Source organism: Amborella trichopoda, chromosome 11 (assembly GCF_054954075.1).
Source record: "Amborella trichopoda isolate Santa Cruz 75 chromosome 11, AtrichopodaSantaCruz75HAP2 v2.0, whole genome shotgun sequence".
NCBI classification, from domain to species: Eukaryota; Viridiplantae; Streptophyta; class Magnoliopsida; order Amborellales; family Amborellaceae; genus Amborella; species Amborella trichopoda.
The window spans coordinates 34,125,250-34,143,376 of NC_142346.1; the positions used below are offsets into that span (position 1 = coordinate 34,125,250).

The 18,127-nt window shown below is 36.6% G+C and overlaps 1 protein-coding gene across 11 annotated transcripts in view; it reads right to left on the reverse strand.

The window, feature by feature from the left end:
- Positions 1–4,901: 4,901 nt before the first annotated feature.
- The window catches only part of LOC18436679 (Polynucleotide adenylyltransferase family protein), a 46,362-nt gene continuing 33,136 nt past the window's right edge, over positions 4,902–18,127 (reverse strand). For 7 of the 11 annotated variants that reach the window (XR_016044266.1, XR_016044264.1, XM_006846904.4 and 4 more), the window contains 6 exons: positions 17,936–18,019; positions 8,816–8,878; positions 8,483–8,627; positions 7,949–8,116; positions 5,650–5,747; positions 4,902–5,575 (listed from right to left, as the gene is read on the reverse strand). Coding sequence is in view for 7 of the 11 variants with exons in the window: in XM_006846904.4 (XP_006846967.2) it covers positions 5,471–5,575; positions 5,650–5,747; positions 7,949–8,116; positions 8,483–8,627; positions 8,816–8,878; positions 17,936–18,019 (663 nt within the window). In the remaining 4 variants the exon portion in view is untranslated. The remainder of the gene's footprint in view (positions 5,576–5,649; positions 5,748–7,948; positions 8,117–8,482; positions 8,628–8,815; positions 8,879–17,935; positions 18,020–18,127) is intronic. The other 4 variants (XR_016044267.1, XR_016044265.1, XM_011626021.3 and 1 more) reach the window with 1 other exon arrangement.

Sequence of the window (18,127 nt, forward strand, 5' to 3'; positions counted from 1 at the left end):
ACTTAGCAAATATACAAGTTGCCTTAGTCGAGAGCACTGGGATACCACATTTCATATGAAGGACCTATCAACTATGGCATATATTATGTGGGTTATCTCGAGGTGTTGGAAAGATATAGTAATGCAAACAGGAACATGGAAGTCCAAGTTCTACTACATCCAGATGAATTTTTACTTTAGTTGGGGAAGCGATATTATTGGGGTCAACTAAGCAAACTTGTATTTTACGCTCTATAATGGAGTTGAAATTTATTGCTTTAGATTCTGCTTGTGAAGAAACAATTTCAGAACATTTTATATGACCTACCAACATAGCTAAAATCGATATGGCAATCACAAAATATTGTTATAATCATGCTACTATTACGAGATCATATAATGATGTACACATTAATAAATCTACACACATTGCCCGTAAACATAAATTCATAGAAAAATTAATAAGAGATGAAGTGGTAAGTCTAGAATATGTGAAGTCCAAGGAAAATTTAACTAGTCCTTCGATAAAAAGCTTGATAAGAGATCACATTGAAACAATGTAAAGGAAAATGAGGTTAGAGTCTATATTGTAATCATCTAGAGTAGAAACCCAACCTAGTATCTAGTAACATCTAGATTATAGGTTCAATGCGGTAATAACAAATTATATGTATGATTAATTTGATTGCTAGATGAATAATTATTTTAAGCACCGATTCATTATAGGGAAAATATCTCCATACCCTTTATTTTTAGGTTTTATTTCACAATAGACCCAAGGTTTTAAGAGATATCTTGAGGCATAAAAATTGTAGATTTTATTTCTTTTAACCCCCTAAGCTAATTTAAACATGTTTTTTTAAGCCAAACAAATCTAAAAAGACGCGTCTTTTCTAAAAGTCATCCTCACAAACTTCTAGATAGAGAGAAGCGCTTCACAGATGTGAGAGGTTACCGGGAGGAGAGAGAGGTGTTTGGAGAAACAGGACAGAGAATGAAAGAGATGTACGAAGAGAGAGAAAGAGAGAAGTTTGGGGTATATAAGTGAAGAGAGAGAAAGGATTGAGTTTAGAAATAACATGTCTTTCTCACATTTATTTAAGTTAAAAAATAGGTTTAAAGTGGCTAGGGGGTTAGAATATATCTTTTGAAACCTTAAGTTTATCAAGAAATGAAACCTAAAAATAAGAGATATGGAGATATTTTTCCTTCATTATATTGAAATCCATATTGTGGATAAGTCTTGCAATGATTTGTAAGTAGTAGGTTGAGTTAAGCTCTTAATGATATATATGAACTTATTATAAGTTGGAGTGTTTTAAATACACGAGTACTCTTGATGGATACACCTATATAACTGTGGAACTGAGGCTACTGTCTCAACTGGGATATAGGCACAAGACCTTAAATGTGTTGACAATTAAAGACATCAGAGATGTATAATATTTGTAAGTTATACTACCGATTTGTTGGATAACTTATGTGGTTCAAGGCTATAAGCTACCATAAAACTTGACAAACTTTGTGTCTATATTCCAAGTGAAGGTTCAAACTGAAAGATGCTTTCGTGGTATGCTAATATCATACGGTTGCCTTTTTTATATATATTATTTGAAATGGTGGAGGAAATGTTAATAAATTAGTATTGCAAATTACTATAGAGTATTTCAAAATAATATAGCAATTAGTGTTGTTTTTTCTACAGTTTTAAATAAATAGAGAAAGAAAATGGTAGGGTTTTAGGCCCTCATTGAAGAGTAAAGTGTGGAAAGAAGGATTTTTATATATGAATGCTCTTAGGCCTTAAGTTCATAGAACAAAGGTGTTAATGTGGGAGAATGTGCAGAGCGTGTGTGCATGTGCGATGGCGTAAAGGTGCTTGATGGCGCATTTTGTACTTCATATGCTCGCATCAGTGCATGAGACACCCCTTGTCCGAGCACGTGTACAAGTCCGACTCAAGGCTCAATTCAATTTTGCATGACGCAACTCGTGCCCACACGTGTGCACGGAGGGGGTGCGAGCGGGACATGTATAAGATCCAACGGCTAAAACACTAACCGTTGAGACAACAGTTGACAACTATTGGATGGAAGCTGTTAGAAACCCAATAGTCACATGTCAAGTGAACAATAGTGAATGTTCATAGGACCGATCACCTTAACAACAACTATTCACGTTTTAAAAAGGGTTTTTTACTCCATTTTTTTAACTACATTTTTACCAATTTGATTTCCTCGCTTTCTCTCTCAACAATTTCCTACTGACTTTCTGTCTCTAAAAATTCAAAAATGTGTCATTTTCTCTCGCTACATTCAGGCAAAGTCACTAAAAAATCAAAAATGTGTCATTTTCTCTCGCTACATTCAGGCAACTCTGATGCTTAGTAAACTTGCTTATACTGCACAAAATTAAGCGAGTATTTTTAGTGACTTTCTATTTCCAGATAATTCGATGACTAATTTACCTAGTTATCTTTTGCAAACGGTTACTCTACAGTAGTGAGAAAATTAAGCGCATCTATTGAGTTATAAACAGGAAAGTCCACATTCTTTTAATTTGTTGTTTTACTATATACTCCAACCTCTATTTCACCCAATTTATTTTCCAACAATACATACCTATTTAGGTATATATCCACTTTCTCATATATGAACTATCCTGTGTGATGGCTCCTTTTCGAAGAGAACTTCCGTACTAATGAAACCGCCTTGTATGAACGAAACGGACTCCTCAAGCCGTAGAGAACTCTGATATCCATTATTTGAGAATGTCCCCCAAAAATATCATTATTATTCATTACCTCTTTCTTATTTGGGTGTGGTTTCTCTAAGGTTGTAACTTTAACCAATCCAATTAAGGCGTACCTTCAAATTTGGTCGTAATTTTGACATAAAAAATTCTTAGAATTATTTAAGAATCTATTTTCATCTATAATTATAAAATTTTAAACTCCAAACATTATTAAAATCTAGTAAATCTATAAACCATATGAAAATCTTGAAAATTGACAATTTAGATAATGTGTTGCAAGATGCACTATTTTTGGGACTAAAAATCTAGTTTATTTTATTTTTTTATATTCATACATCTCGATGTCAAGACGATCAATTAGAGAGTTTTTCAACGTAAAATAGATAGATTTTTTAGGTGTATCTTTAATTCTATATTTTAAGGTTGCAACCTCAAATAAACTTTTTCCCTTTTTACTTTTAAAATTTTTTCCAAATTGCTACTTCCAAAGTTGCCCAAAACCTCAACTTTGGATCCAATTGAGGTTTTCTCGTTAAAATAATTTGGATTTGATGATCCCAAGTTGACAACTTCAAATCCTGAGACTGAAAAATATTAACTTAAGACCTTCTTAAGTCTTTAAAGGTCGAAAGTTGTCAGTAACCTCAAACTTAACTTTATACATTCAGGGGTCGTTTGAATATCTAAAAATATATTGTTTGCGAAATATATTACGAGCATAATACATTACTACGTAATACATTATCTGCAAATGGATTGTACTGTTTGGGTAGTATTTAGATGTAACTTGAGAAATACATTTCTATTGTTTGACTTTGTATGAAAGAAATATGAGAAAATGCATTACCATCCAAATATCAAAAATATGGCTATATTTGACTAACATGATTAAACTTTGGTTTCAACCTGATAAGTTATTGGAATAATATGATTGAAATAACATGATTTTATTGTGATAAGCCTTATTTTTATTTATTTTTTATAAAAGTCTTTCAAATATCACTCTATATATAATTTCAAGTAAGCAATAAATTTATAATACCAAAATCAAAATCTTTATGATACAAATTAAAAAATGAAAAAAAGTTTGATTAATATACTAGAAAGTTTGGTAATTGCAGTAAAAAATTTTGAAGCATTCGAAGAGACAAAAGAAGTATCTTATTTCAATTGAGCTTTTACTAATCTCTTATGAAGATTATATTGTACGAAATTTTTTTTACGATTGTGTTGTGTAATTTATCATCAATTATCAATTATTATTTTTATTAATTTTATTAGTTTTATTTTTATGCAAGAGTTGATGGCAAGCTACAACCCCAATTGGAGATAGAGGGATATAGAAAGCATTTTATTATGATTGCAGTAGAAAATTATCCTTCATCGAGTTCTACAACTGTTAAAATCAATTTAGATTTCCCTTTACTTTCACTCACTAATTATTAAAAAAATTTATTTTTATATGGGGGTAAGACAAGAGCTACAACCATACCCTAATAATTATAACAAGTATAAGGCAGAGAGACGCACCTAAAGATTTCAACCTCGAAATCTCTTTCTATTTCCTTATTAATTAAAGTGTACCCAAATAGTATAAATGTCATATTTCCTTGTAATTTATTGTCACATAATATATTTCTACGTACCCAAATGGCATAAATTCAGAATACATGATAAATTTTGACAAAATTCTATATTGACTGTCTACCTAACACAACCTCCATATGTTCATGGGATGGGTTAAGGAAAAGTTATAAGTATCACTAATTTGGAGAATACTAGTGTAAATTAGAAGCTAATTTAAACCAACCTTGATAGTCCAAAATAATGACTTTGGACAGTCAAGGTCGGTGTCAACCTGAGTCAGGGAAAACCCATTTGCAGCCCGTGTTTTTTATCCATGAATCCTAATTATGAGAACATAAGGGACTGTATCAGGAAACATCTCGTCATAGAACTGTAATCACCATCATATCGACTATGGAGAGTGGGACCCTCCAGAAAATTATTGACCCAATTCGTAGGACCACCACTCTCCATCACTTCCCTTCCATTTAATGGAATGTCAACGATAGTATACCTCTGGCCTGGATCGCAGGTACATTACCCTGATAAAAATGAACTACCAGGACGAAATCCCAAAAATTACAGAAAAGATGCCCAACATGTAGAACAAAGACCAATATGTATGATAAGGTGTGATCAATGCACGAATCATTTGGGAGCCAGAACCAGAGCACATGCAGGTATAGGGGATATATTATATATTCGCTATCAAACTATCATAAAGGCTTCCCTAATAAGATTAGTGCAAATCCAAGCCAGAACAAAAGAAAAACCAAAGTTTGAACTAAGAAGCCTCAAGAATGAGGGCACAATTGGCTTCTGGGAGAACCGCCGCTTGCAGAATCTGTAGCACTTCCCAATATTGCAGCACAACTTGCATTATAAAGTGGAAGTGGTAGCTTCCATGTGGAGCCATGGAAGCGGCCACCTACTTTGGGAAGGCCAGACTTCCATGGCCACGCAATCCCAAAATCAAACAAAATTTCTTGCTCCTTGGATGACAAGTGATGAGCAGCATGTGTAGCCAGGAACTTGGACGCACCAAATCAAGTGGCACGAATAAATAGGTGCAATAGCTGGAAAAACTGCACCTCAATTCTCTGTACCGTTTCTCTGAGCAATGTCGATGTAATTTACATGATGGAGAAATCCAAATGGCCAAAGGATCACATCAATTGAGCTTGGCACGTTTTGCATTGGATTGCTGAAGCCACTCAAGGCATTCTTCATGTGTAGCGGATGGATGGGCAAGCTGCCATTTTACCACCCTTCCTTGCTGTAAAAGAAGAAAGAATGGTTTAAGTTCAGAACCTTTTGCTTGGTTTAGTGAGGAGACAGTGGGGCGCTTACCCATTCCCTAACTTGGGGGCCCCCAGTTTTAAACCTCAAGACTTCCATGATAGCTTTTCCATCCACCAACGGTTTCACTTCCCACACATTCTCAAGACCTGTAGTCCACAAAAATAAATATTCAACCTTCTACAGAAGCATGTTGGCTGTTAAAGTACTTTCAGAAAAAACACATGCAGAGAGCCTTAAGAAGAGAGAAGACCATTAAATATACAAAATTAGGAAAGGAAAAAGTTTACAAGGCATCAACCTCATACTACAGATGTAATTGATCAACTCGGCCTCAAGATACATGAATACAAAAAAAACAAGGATTTCAGTAACCAAAAGCAGTGCATCTTAATATATTATCTTGACCTTCCATTTTCAAGATTTTCAAGTGCTCATATATATCTACACGATCTTCAAAAATTAGGAGTAAAAATAAATTTTTAGGCATCATAGGAGTTTTCAGCACAGAAACTTCGTCTTCAAGTGAGATTGGACAGGCCCTACTTCGATTCTTTAAGGTTCACTCCTATATATGCCGCACCCAATGTTATGATGTTGCTCTGAATGTAGCAATCAGCTCAACAAGCTCATGTGGATGTGATTAAGTGCAGGGTGCAGTTTGCATATCAAAAGTAAAGAGCACCTTCAAACAGTGTCGAAAAATGTGGTTTCAATACTGGAAATCTTTGTGATAGCTTTAAAATACATTTTCATATCTAATTATAAAATTTAAAACTTCAAAAATAGTGTAGATCGAATAGATGTATGAAAACTTGAAATCCTTGAAAATTGATGCTCCAAAAATGCATTATAAGATGCACAATTTCTAAAACTTAAAAGCCATTTTTTTCTCATGCCCATGCATCTTGAGGTCGAGATGAACAATTCGAAAATATATTTGGACATCAAAACAACCTCTTTTAGTGAAATTTTTGAGGTGCGCTCCAATTTGATTGTTTAGAGCCTTGCACTTAAGTAAACTTTTTCCTTAAGTGCAAGCAGCATGTATATTTTATTTTTTGATACTTCTTTTCTATAGGTTCTGTTAGCTCAATTTCTTCTGCATGTTCCTTTCTTAGAAGCATATGAAGGAGGTTTAATAATGAAATCCAAGAGTTGAGATGATGAGTCCCAATCCATAAGGGTTAAGTGAACAGCCCCCATATTTGAAGCTGGCGAGGTAACAGATGCACTGTAATATAAATTGTGGATGCCGATGTCCAACTCATGGAAAATGCTTGAGAAATTCCCAATATACTCCTAAATTTCAACAAATTCCCACGAGACACACTCTTCTATATAGTCAGATAAGTCAAAAGTTCAAAAGGGATGCTATATCTGGAGACACATGCTAGCAGGGGGTGTGTTCATGTGATCATAAATGTGAACAATTGTTTTGTCAAATGAGATAAGGATATAGAATAGGTACATCTATCAATTCTTCAACTTCATAGTCTTACATTGGGTTGGACTTAATCATATCCCCTTAGGAATATTTTGGTCTTTTGGATCAAGGCTGCAGTTTCCAAATATTCAGTCTCCAATTCTAGGACGAACACAGACACCATAATTCAACAAATGACCTGGAACTTGACAAGAACAATTTGTTTCTCACAATGATGAACCAGCAGATCAGAGCTGTAATACTGGAGACAGTTTTATCAGAATTTCATGCAAGGCTTGACCAGAAACACTGGTTTTCATTTCAAATGACCTGGAACTTGACAAGAAAAATTTGTTTCTCACAATGAAGAACCAGCAGATCAGAGCTGTAATACTGGAGACATTTTTTTATCAGAATTTCATGCAAGGGTTGACCAGAAACATTGGTTTTTATTTCTCCATTTTTCTTTTCTCTTTTTATTGAAAGACAAAAGAACCATATTGTGGGATGATATGTTTTGAAAGTTCCAGGTTGGGGAGAACCTGGTGCAGTCATGTTTACTTGTTAAAATCTCAGGGTTCCATATAGTGACTTATTAAAATCACAGGCTTCTGACTCATACACGAATGTCATTGGCAAATATTTGGTTCTATTGGTTATACTTAAAATTATGCTGCATCAACTATTGTTCAATATCTACGATTTGATGTCCATACAAACAAGGGACAAGAAGGAATATTACTACAGTGAAAGCAAAGTCAGTCATAAATATCAGGTCAAAAACTTTACTACAAGACTATAACTAATGTTTAGAATTGAGCAAGAACTTATCTTTGAATTCTAAAGGAATGAATCCACAAAACAAAACAAGAATTTGTGAAGTGAAAGATGCTGCTGACAAATGAAAAGGTTACACTAGGTTACCAAGCTCAACAATAGATTCCTCAATCCTCCTATATAAGGCAACTCTTTGATCCACTTCAGAGTATCCATCAATAGAAGATCTGGTGCAATCAGGAACAGTGCACCTCAGCAAAGTTGATATCAATAAAGCAGCTCGCCAGTACTCTTTGATATCCCTCAAGATCAAACCTGAGCAAAATGAAAAAGTGAAGGTGCTATTCCAATGGCATCTCCAAGAATGTGGGTAATGTTATCGAAAGGAACTTTCTTTTTGAACTTCATCACTAAATTAGATGAAATTGACAATAGAATAAGAATGATTTCATGATATCAAATCCTATATATGTTTTGAAGTTCCAAAAAAAAATTCGAAAATGAAGAAAGTGAATAGCGAATGATGATATTTGCATTTGATTTAGACCCCACAGTAGTTAGCCATGAAAACCCCATCAAAGCCCAACCTGATAATAAAGGAAGGTAAAATAAGCATCTGTTTCCAATAAATACAGACAGATCACTGTAACTACAGATCTAGAAGCCATCAGACAGACGAACCTGCAAATATTCTCCTCCTCGAAGCCAAAGGTGCAGTGATAAACTCTTCATCCAATGCTGAAGTGCCGTCCTGGAAGTCCTCATTTGATGTTAACAAAGGAATCAAGCCAGTGAATCTCTCTGCTGCAGTGTGTAAGCTTATAACCTAGCAACCATTAACAAATTTACACAAATTATCTAAATGAATAGCAGAATCCACCAGAATAAAAAAATAGAAAGTAAAAACTTCCTGTAATTATCATGTCTGAGCCATTTTAAAAGAAAAAATTGCACATCCCATTGAAATTGGCGAATGCATAGGCCAAATAATAAAGCACGTAATTCCAAACTTACCATGTCAGCATAAGATGCTTTAAGTTTCAGAGAATTGTGAAAGATATTATTCACAACAGGAACCTGCAACATGTCCCGTGATGTAAGAATGCATATAACGGAAAAACTTGTAGAATAAAGCCCTGGATTGAATACTTGCATTATGGCAGCAATATACAACATAATCTCATCTCTTCAAGTATTTTCATCTTTAAGGGTTAACCCCTCCCTCCTTCCATCCCTCTAGTGTGTAAGTACGCAAGGAGAAGACTTTGGCCGATAATTCGAAAGTGAGACTTTCTAGAAGAGCAAGTCAAAGATGGACAAAGAAACAGAAAGCGATGAAGCAATAGGGAAAACTTAAGGATGTAGATAAGGTTGAGTTTTGAATGTTAGGAGATGGGAGAGTCAAAAAATTGCAGGAAAGTGTTTTGCTGAAAAGTGTACCAAGGAATTTTTTAAAAGAGAGATGACTCAAAATGCAAAGACTAGAGAAAGCACAAAGAAGAGCGAACAAATTCACTCAAGATCGCATAAGAATCGAGAGCTTTTCGTTAAAATGGGTTCCAGAGAGCTCACAAGCAATTTGTTTCATTTATATCCTGTTAGGATTTGTGCCCTTTAAAGGCCATCAGAGCCTAAAAATAAAATAAATTATAGTGTTTTATGCACTTTTGTAGGAGTGTACTACGGTTGTTTGACATAGGGTTGGGCAGTCTATAGACCAGGTCATGCCTAAAATCCTTTTCCTTGGGCATACACAGCACTGTTTAGGATTTATAAAAGCTTCATCCTTTATTGAGATCAAAGAAATGCCCAGGGACATTGTTCGGAAGCCATGAGAGCTTCGCGGTATCCTCTCTACGGATGTAAGCTTCTGAGTGCAAGGGCCAAAACAAAACTTTTGCACGATAAATACATATAATAGCTGCATTTTTGGGAAGCATCCCTATAGAAGTACATGTGTACATGTGCATAGAAAGAGCCCCCCTTGCATTGTAGCGATATGTGCATCTCTGACTTGCTCTTAGGAGAGGAGAGGGAGAGGGGGTCCTATAATTCACATATTGGGACAATGGTTCCACTGTTTATTGACTAACATTGACAGGCCAATCATGAGCCTCTATCCATGACTGTAGATCATGAGTCCCATTGGATTGGTGTGAGAAGACAGTTGTGGATCATGAACCCTAGCATGGGTGGAGTGCCTTTACAGTCACTTGTTTTTGACCTATTAGTATCAATCCATGTTTAGAAGTATTAATGTGTGTATTTTAATTTTTTTAAGAACCTCAGAAATATTGTTTTTAGCTTTAGCTATGATTATTTTCTTTTTTTTAGAAAACTCTACCTTAGCTGGCCATTACCGGTCACGTCGATTCTAAGCCCACGTAAAGGAGGAGGTTTGTGTTAGGTAGGTAACAAAGTAAAACTTTGCCGCAACTTACCATGAATCCTGAAAGCAGAACATGATTCATATAGCCAAACCCAAATAGTTGGGATATTGCTATAATGGTAATTTTTTTAGAAATTTTTCAAAATTTTGTTTTCTGCTACGAAAAACCTAAAAAGGGTAAAATTGATATTTTACGATTTAGTAGGAGGCAGATTTTTATGTGGGATCCACATGCAAGGGGGAGGGGGGGGGAAGGAGGCAGGAGCATGGCCAAGGCCCCAGCTCCCATACGTGGGTAGGCTACATAGGATCGAAAGTGGGGCTCACAATGGACCACAAGTCCCACACACAAAGCAAGATGCCCCTAATTAAATATAAAATATTATTTTATTATTTGAGGAGTCCAAATAGCATTAGGAGCCCTATTTCGATTAGCATTCCTACAGGGACTAGGACCTGTAGTTTTATCAGAATTCCTATTAACATATTAATTGTTTAAAGAGTCCTGATTGTATTAGGAGTCCTATTTGGATTAAGATTCCTACTTGGACTAAGACTCCAAGTTTGATCAGAATTGGTAATAAATATTATTCGTACAAAGATCCTAATTGTATTAGGAGTTCTATTTTGATTAGGATTCCTACATGGACTAAGTCACCTACTTTTATCAGAATTCAAATTAAACTAAAAGTCTATCTTATCTAGAAGATGATAAGGCTCAAAAGATTCAAGAAGGTTTCTAAAATTCTCCCTAAATCATGATAGTTGATTTCAAGATCAGATGACTCAAATTGTTTCTCTCTCACCTCACAGATCACCTAAATATCTTTTAGATAATGTTGATTCTTGATCTGAATGAAACACCCTAGGTCCTTTGAGGCCTATAATTTATATAAGGAGGGGAAACCCCCCCCCCCCCACACCCATTTCCCACACACTTCAGCCCTAACCTCTCTCTCTCTCTCTCTCTCTGCCATGTCTCTCTCTATCTCCCGCTCTCCTCTAGGTGGCACGCCACTGCCATAAGGACATTGGCTGGCACACCACTCAAAAAAGGAGAGAGAAGGGGACACGCCAAGCCCTAGACTAAGCTACAGGGTGCCACTCGAGGGAACGCCCCAGTGATTGAAAGGGTCCAAGAAACCCTAATCATGACCCATACTCTCAACCTCAGAGATTTCATATAAGGATGTTCTAAAGATGTTGTCCAGTTCAGATCGATGAATTCAACAGGATCTAAAAATCAAGTGCTCCATCAGTCAAGTCTTCGGGTATGGGGTGTGCCAAGTCCTAAGGAGGTAACCATTTGCAATATTTCAGTAAGTCATCCCAATTTTATTTATTTTGTTGTTCCTAGATACTATTTTTTTCTTAAGTTGTAAGTTTGAGTTCATATTTAAATAAAGTTTTTCTTTTGTTGTAAGACGTAAAGATACTAAACTGTAGTAGATTTATTTCTGCATTGCATTGTGGCAATTGCAAGTAAAAATTCCAACTATTAATAAATAAAACAAAGAAAATTTTTGATTTTATACTCTAGAATTCTACACAGTCACATCTTTCACATCTAACTTCTATAGAAAGATGGAATACCTTTGATACATAGCTACAAAGGCATTCGAGAATTCAATGAGAGAAGAAAAGATTGCAAACACTGGAGTTGTAGGCTGCGACTTTCTCTCTAGAACTCCCTTGAGCATTGTTCTGAAATTTGTGGTATAGCATATTTATACAGTATCTAATAATAGTTGTATATATTAAATTTCAATATAGTCATACAGTATACTAAAGTAAAATATATTATATAGCATAGTAAGTAGTCCAATATCATAGTATAATATTGTATAGCAATGTGGTATGCTATAGGAGTACATACTGTATTGGAATGATAAGTGCTCTTACGACCTCGATCTTTAACTAGATGGAGCTTGGTCCTATATAATTTACCATTCATACTGATTAAGTTTGGATCAAGCTTATCCAAATATTGTGATTTGAGATTCCTAACTTTCCGCTGATGCATTCCAGCCATGCACAACAAACTTTAGGGCAGGCATTTCAGCATAGTTTGTTCGGAAAAATCTGCTTCGCTGCTTTTGGACATTATGGGCTTAGGCTGCCATTTTCGAAATTGAGGTCATAATAGTAATTTCAATATCAGCGAGACTATCTACGCCTATGTGAAGTCAAGGTATCTTTAAAGGTTGTCTTTTGTACAAGCTTGTCTTAATATATTTTGTCTAGGGCAAAAGTGTCATGTGCAGGTCTAGTTTTAAATAGTAGTACTAATTATATAAGAATTAGGATTAAGAGGTTTAACCGAAGTCTACAAATCGGGGTTAATTAAAGGCTTTGGTTCATAGTTGAATTATTATTTCAGAAACTTCAAATTCTCTAAAGCCATTGAAGCCAGGACTGCAAGCTTCCTTTGTAATTTCAATTAATTTATCAGTTTTTTAGGCGATCTTGAATTTTTTGGTATGAATTTATATTTAATTACAAAAACACCCTAAAATGGACCATCTATGCAACTTACCCCCACCCCAATCTTTTCTCACTTTTTTCCCCAAAACAACCTTTCCTCGCAAAAACCCCCCAAGGTAAAAAGTTGTTATTTTTTGGACGGAAATGCCCTCTGGTACAAACCAAATCAATTCACGGGTCCCAAGTAGCGTACTACCGGAGCGCGTCTTTGCACTGCCGGAGCACATTCTCATAATGCCAGATCGTTGTGGCTCAGACCTGCATTGCCGGAGCGCACATTTTGAATGCCGGTACGCTCAATTAGAATGCCAGAGCGCTTGTTTATACTGCCGGAGCGTTGTGGCTCCAGAGACTACATTGCCGGAGCGGAATGCCAAAGCGTGCCTTTGCACTACCGAAGCGAGTTCTCATAATGCCGGAGTGATGCGGCTCAGACCTGCATTGCCGAAGCGAGTGTGAAAACAGAAGAGAGAAGGCCGTGTGAAAACAAACAAGGGTAGTTTAGTCTTATTGAATGCTACTTTTGGATTGGAGGGGTTATTTGCGAGGAAAGGTTGGTTGGGCGAAAAAAGTGAGAGAAAAGATTGGGGTGGGTGTAAGTTGCATAGATAGTCCATTTTAGGGTGTTTTTTGTAATTTTTTGGTATTCTGGTATCAAAACAGGTCGTCGCTCCCAAGGCGCTTGAGATCCACTACAGTTGTGCGTGATGCCAACTAAAGGAAGACGTGGTCATGCCCAACGTGGTGGAGCTATACCAACACAAGAAGATTATGAAAGTCTTATGATGAGGTTTGAGGAATTGACGCAACATGTGGGGTGCCACACCCACTTAGAACGAGCAGATGCCATCGTTTACAATAGTGTTGGATCAGAAGCCGAGAAGGTAAAACCGTTCAATAACCAAAGAAGAGAAAACTCTACATTAGAATATCGTTTAGTGCAAGCTTTACAAGGATCAGATTTGGGTATCTGAGTCAACATTCCTAATTTTTCAGGTAGATTGCAACCCAATGATTTATTGGTTTGGCTCGCTGGTGTGGAAACATTCTTGGAATGGAAAGAATTCTCATAGGAAAAGAAAGTCAAAGTCGTGCCCATTTGGGTGAAAACTCAAGTCCTAATCTGGTGGAAACAGCAACAGGTAATTTGGGTTCCAGGTTCATGAAGGAAAGGACAAAATCTTGACTTGAAGGAAGACAAAGTCATGTTTGAAGGAGAAGTTTGTCCTTGCTGATTATACACAGAACCTATATTAGAGATTTCGATAAAGAGAATTGAGTGTGCAAGAGTAAACTGACAAGTTCTATCTCTTAATAGGCCGAAACGAGGTCAAAGAGTGTGATGATCAACTTGTTGTGAGGTAATAGGATTTTTAGTCTTGAAGAAGCATATCAACTAGCACTAAAAGTTGAAACAAAGTTGAGAAGAGGCTCTTTAAGTAGGTCATTTGGTAAGGGAACATCTTCAGCACAAAATGGGCATGTTGCAAATCAAAAACAGAAAGATGTGTTTGACTCAATTTCTCCACCTTGATACATCAAAAGGCAAAACCCTAGCAACAAATAAGCCACTTCAAATTTGTGAACAAAGGCCTTAGTGTTTTAATCATAGCAAGCATTGGTATCGATCCATAGTTACCCAGAACGGGAGCGATAAGAGATCTGTGACCGGAGCAGGAGCGCGGAGTGAGCTATGCTAAAAGTCCCATGGTCGGGGGAATGAGGTCCGTATATGGTCAGGTAAAAGGTTCGAGATCACTGACTTTCAGGGAGAACGTTTTAAATCTGCGAAGGAGGAGTTTCTTACTATATGGGATTGATTTCTGCCATGCTTAGGAACGAGGTTCCTGAAGTTCACTTTTCTCATGTATTGTAATTTGGGAGCGAATTCAATGAACAATATGTTGAACTTTTCCCAACTTTACAAAACCAAGTATCAATTAAACAAGAATCATGCCATTGAAATTCTCTTTGAATTGTTGTTGTCATTGGAGTATGATTTCATATGAGTAGCAATACTTAAAATTCAATATGGTGTACCTAAGTCTTTTGGGCACAAAAGGAGCTTTGTGTCCTAGACCTCGGCAATCTCCAGCTCTCTCTCCCCCTCAATCTCTCTCATCAAGTGGTGAAGATCTCTCTCTCTCTCTCTCTCTCTCTCTCTCTCTCTCTCTCTCTCTCTCTCTCTCTCTCTCTCTCTCACAGATACAATCATTGGGGACTTTCGTTGACTCCCATTCTATTCAAATTTCTTGGGGAACATTGTGATCTATCTCCCACTCACACATTGACAAGATAAACTCTCTCAACTCTCCTATTGTAGATGCAATGAAACTGGTGAAATTACAAAAAGTAAAGAGCGAAGATGAAGCATTTGTCATAAGCAATCTCAAACTTTCAGTGAAGGGAACCCTTTTCAACTACCAAATTCAACACACAACCAGATTGTGGTGTAATGCACACCTTATTTCATATGATACCCTTTCTCAGCTATTGACAATCGATGCTGGGTTAGATTTCCCATTTTAACAATGTTTCTAATTTATCATTTGCCCACATTAAAATTTCTACTCATAGGTTAACTTACATGCATTGCTAGGTCGAGATCCAAACTTTATTGTATATGAAACAAAAAATGTGTTGGTGAAACTCAATCCCAAAGTAGAGGATACTTAGTTCAAAGTTGGTGGAATCATGATTCCACTTCATCATGGAACCATGATTTTTGGCATAGGAATCTGGATCCCATTTACGTGGAATCGAGTTCCCCAATTCCCGAATCAAGATCCCAACTATCAAGGAATCGCCTGGAATCGAGATCTTGTGCATTAGAGCGCAGGAGCTTCCAGAGCGGAAGCGAACCCCTCCTTAGAAGATCCCGGTAACAAAGCACCGATCCTTTGGGTGCCCTAAAAGGCAGGAAGAACATAGCTCTACAACAGGGACAATGTTTACAAAGGCCTCTCTGCTCACGAATAGCTAGGTGCTATGGCAGCCAAAACAGGTCGCAGATGCATTAAGTAGAAGATCCTAATGACTTCGGATACCTGCCTCAGTTATATGCTATTGACCCTTATTTTTGCAAAATTCTTCAACAGTGTACGCAGGGAGACATGTATTCTTCTTTTGGCTATGTTTTGCAGGACGGATTTCTTTTTAAAGGAAGTCGTGGAGGGCTCTTCACATTCAGATTATTGACGAGCAACATGGTGGAAGCCTCAAAGGGCACTTCAAGTTGGATTAGTAGAGGAGAAATATTATTGGCCAAGACTCAAGCGAGATGTCAGACAATATATCGAGAGGTGCAGACTTGTCAGCTAGCCAAAGGCCAACTGCATAATATTGGCTTATATTACCCATTACCAATTCCTATAGCGCCATGCATAGATATCAACAAGAATTTTGAGGTTGAACTTCCTTGCACAGCTAAAAGCTTTTGTGTTTGCAGTGGTGGGTACATTATCAAAGATGGCACACTTTATCCCTTGCAAAAACAACCTCAATGCTATGCCTCCAGCTAATTTATTCTTCAAGGGGGTGCTTCGTCTTCATAGAATTCGTAAGACTGTTACTTCTAATAACAACAATGTTGTAAAATGCAGCCGCATCGCCGCATCATGCGCGATGCACTGGCAACCGCATCGCCTGACACAGCATATGCACTTTGGTGGGATGCGCCCGTATATGCACCACATCCCACCGCATATGCGGCTGCATAGGGCGCATATACAGCCCGTGTGCCAAATGAAGAATACCCCCTCAAAAGGGGTATTTTGGTATTTTTAAGCCTCGAAAAGGGGAGAAAGGGTTTGGGGGGTATTAAACCCCCCATACCACCAAACTTCGTGGCCTTTAAGACATTAAATTGATAAAAAAAAAAAAAAGTGGCAGAAATTTGAAATTTGATGCACATGGAGACCCTCTAAATAACTTGTCTGATTAGGATTTGAAATGTAGAATATCAAGACTGAAGAAATGATCATTTGTCTTGACTTTTGAACTCTTTAATCTTCATAGACCTTTAGTTCGTATTTTGTAACTTTAAAGTTTGTAGTTGCAAATTTGTGATTACGGTTGTTTTCCATGTTTTATGAAGTTCGTGTCAAGTTTCGAGTTTCCACTTTCTAATGTCTTCTATGATTTATTAAGGGATAGTGGATACAACATCTCCGACAGCTAATACTTTTGGGATTAATGGATAAATTAATACCTACTATCACATAAATCACCTCCATATGTTTTCCTATGCATTAACCTATTTTTTTAGATTTTTTAGAGTTTAGATTTTTTATAATTTTTTATATTTATTGACCGCATCGCGGTGATGCACCCGCATTTGAACCGCATCGAGCCACATTGGTCCGCATCCCGCATTTTAAAACACTAGATCGTGATACACAATCTTCAAGTGACTTTATGGAAGAACGTTAGGCACATAGCTTCATTATAAAGTGACTACCATCCGCAGACTGATAGCTAAACCGAGATTGTTAAAGAAAAGTGGGATATTTATATAGGAGCCTCACACGAGACAAGCCTTCACAATGGGATTCGATCTAGCCACAAGCCAAATTTTCTTATAACAATATGGCCAATCGGTCCACAACAAAGTCATCTTTTGAGATTGTGTATGGGAATGCACGAATAAGGTGTCACATTTGGTACCTCGGCCACTTTATAGCAAAGGCAGTGACTTGGCAGAACATTCCCCAGTTTGAATTGTCCCACAGTAATGATAAGAGGAAAAACAATTGGGCCCCAAGTTTGAATGGCCCAATAACTACACCAAAAAGAAGAGTTATTTGGAAACAAGTGAATGAAAACAGTTGTCCTCAGAGATAAGTGTTTGGCAGAGTTATCTTTGTTAGTGACGAACAGAAGGGCTTGTAACTTGATAAGTGGAGCAGATTCAATTGTGTCTTGCACTCCTAAAAGGGAAGGAGGGAAAACATATTTATTTGTTAAAAAATGGCCCGTATTAGTGAGCCTTAAATAATATATATTGTTGAAAATTTCATTCCATTCTCAGAAATTAATCATCTATTGAAAGCTTTGAACAATATACTCTATGATTCCACAAAATTATTTTCTAATAAAAATCTGTACAAAAATAACTTCATTCTTGGTCAATATGAAAGTCAGACACAGTACACATTCCAACCACAGAGATGAATGTATGCCATTTACTATGTGCTGAAGGCCATCTAACAATAATGCTTGTGCACACTCACACACCGCTCATGAAAAGAAAAAAAACTCACCTTCTTGGATTTTTTCACCATATAATTTGATTCCCTTAAAGGAAGAAACAGTGATGCATAGAGCAACAACCTTCTTTGGTCATCCTATCAAATTGAAAATAATTAGAAAATTTTCCTAATATCATGGTATATGTCAACTTCAAAAAGCCACTGCATAATAAGACAATCGAAAAATGAAAAAACATATATACA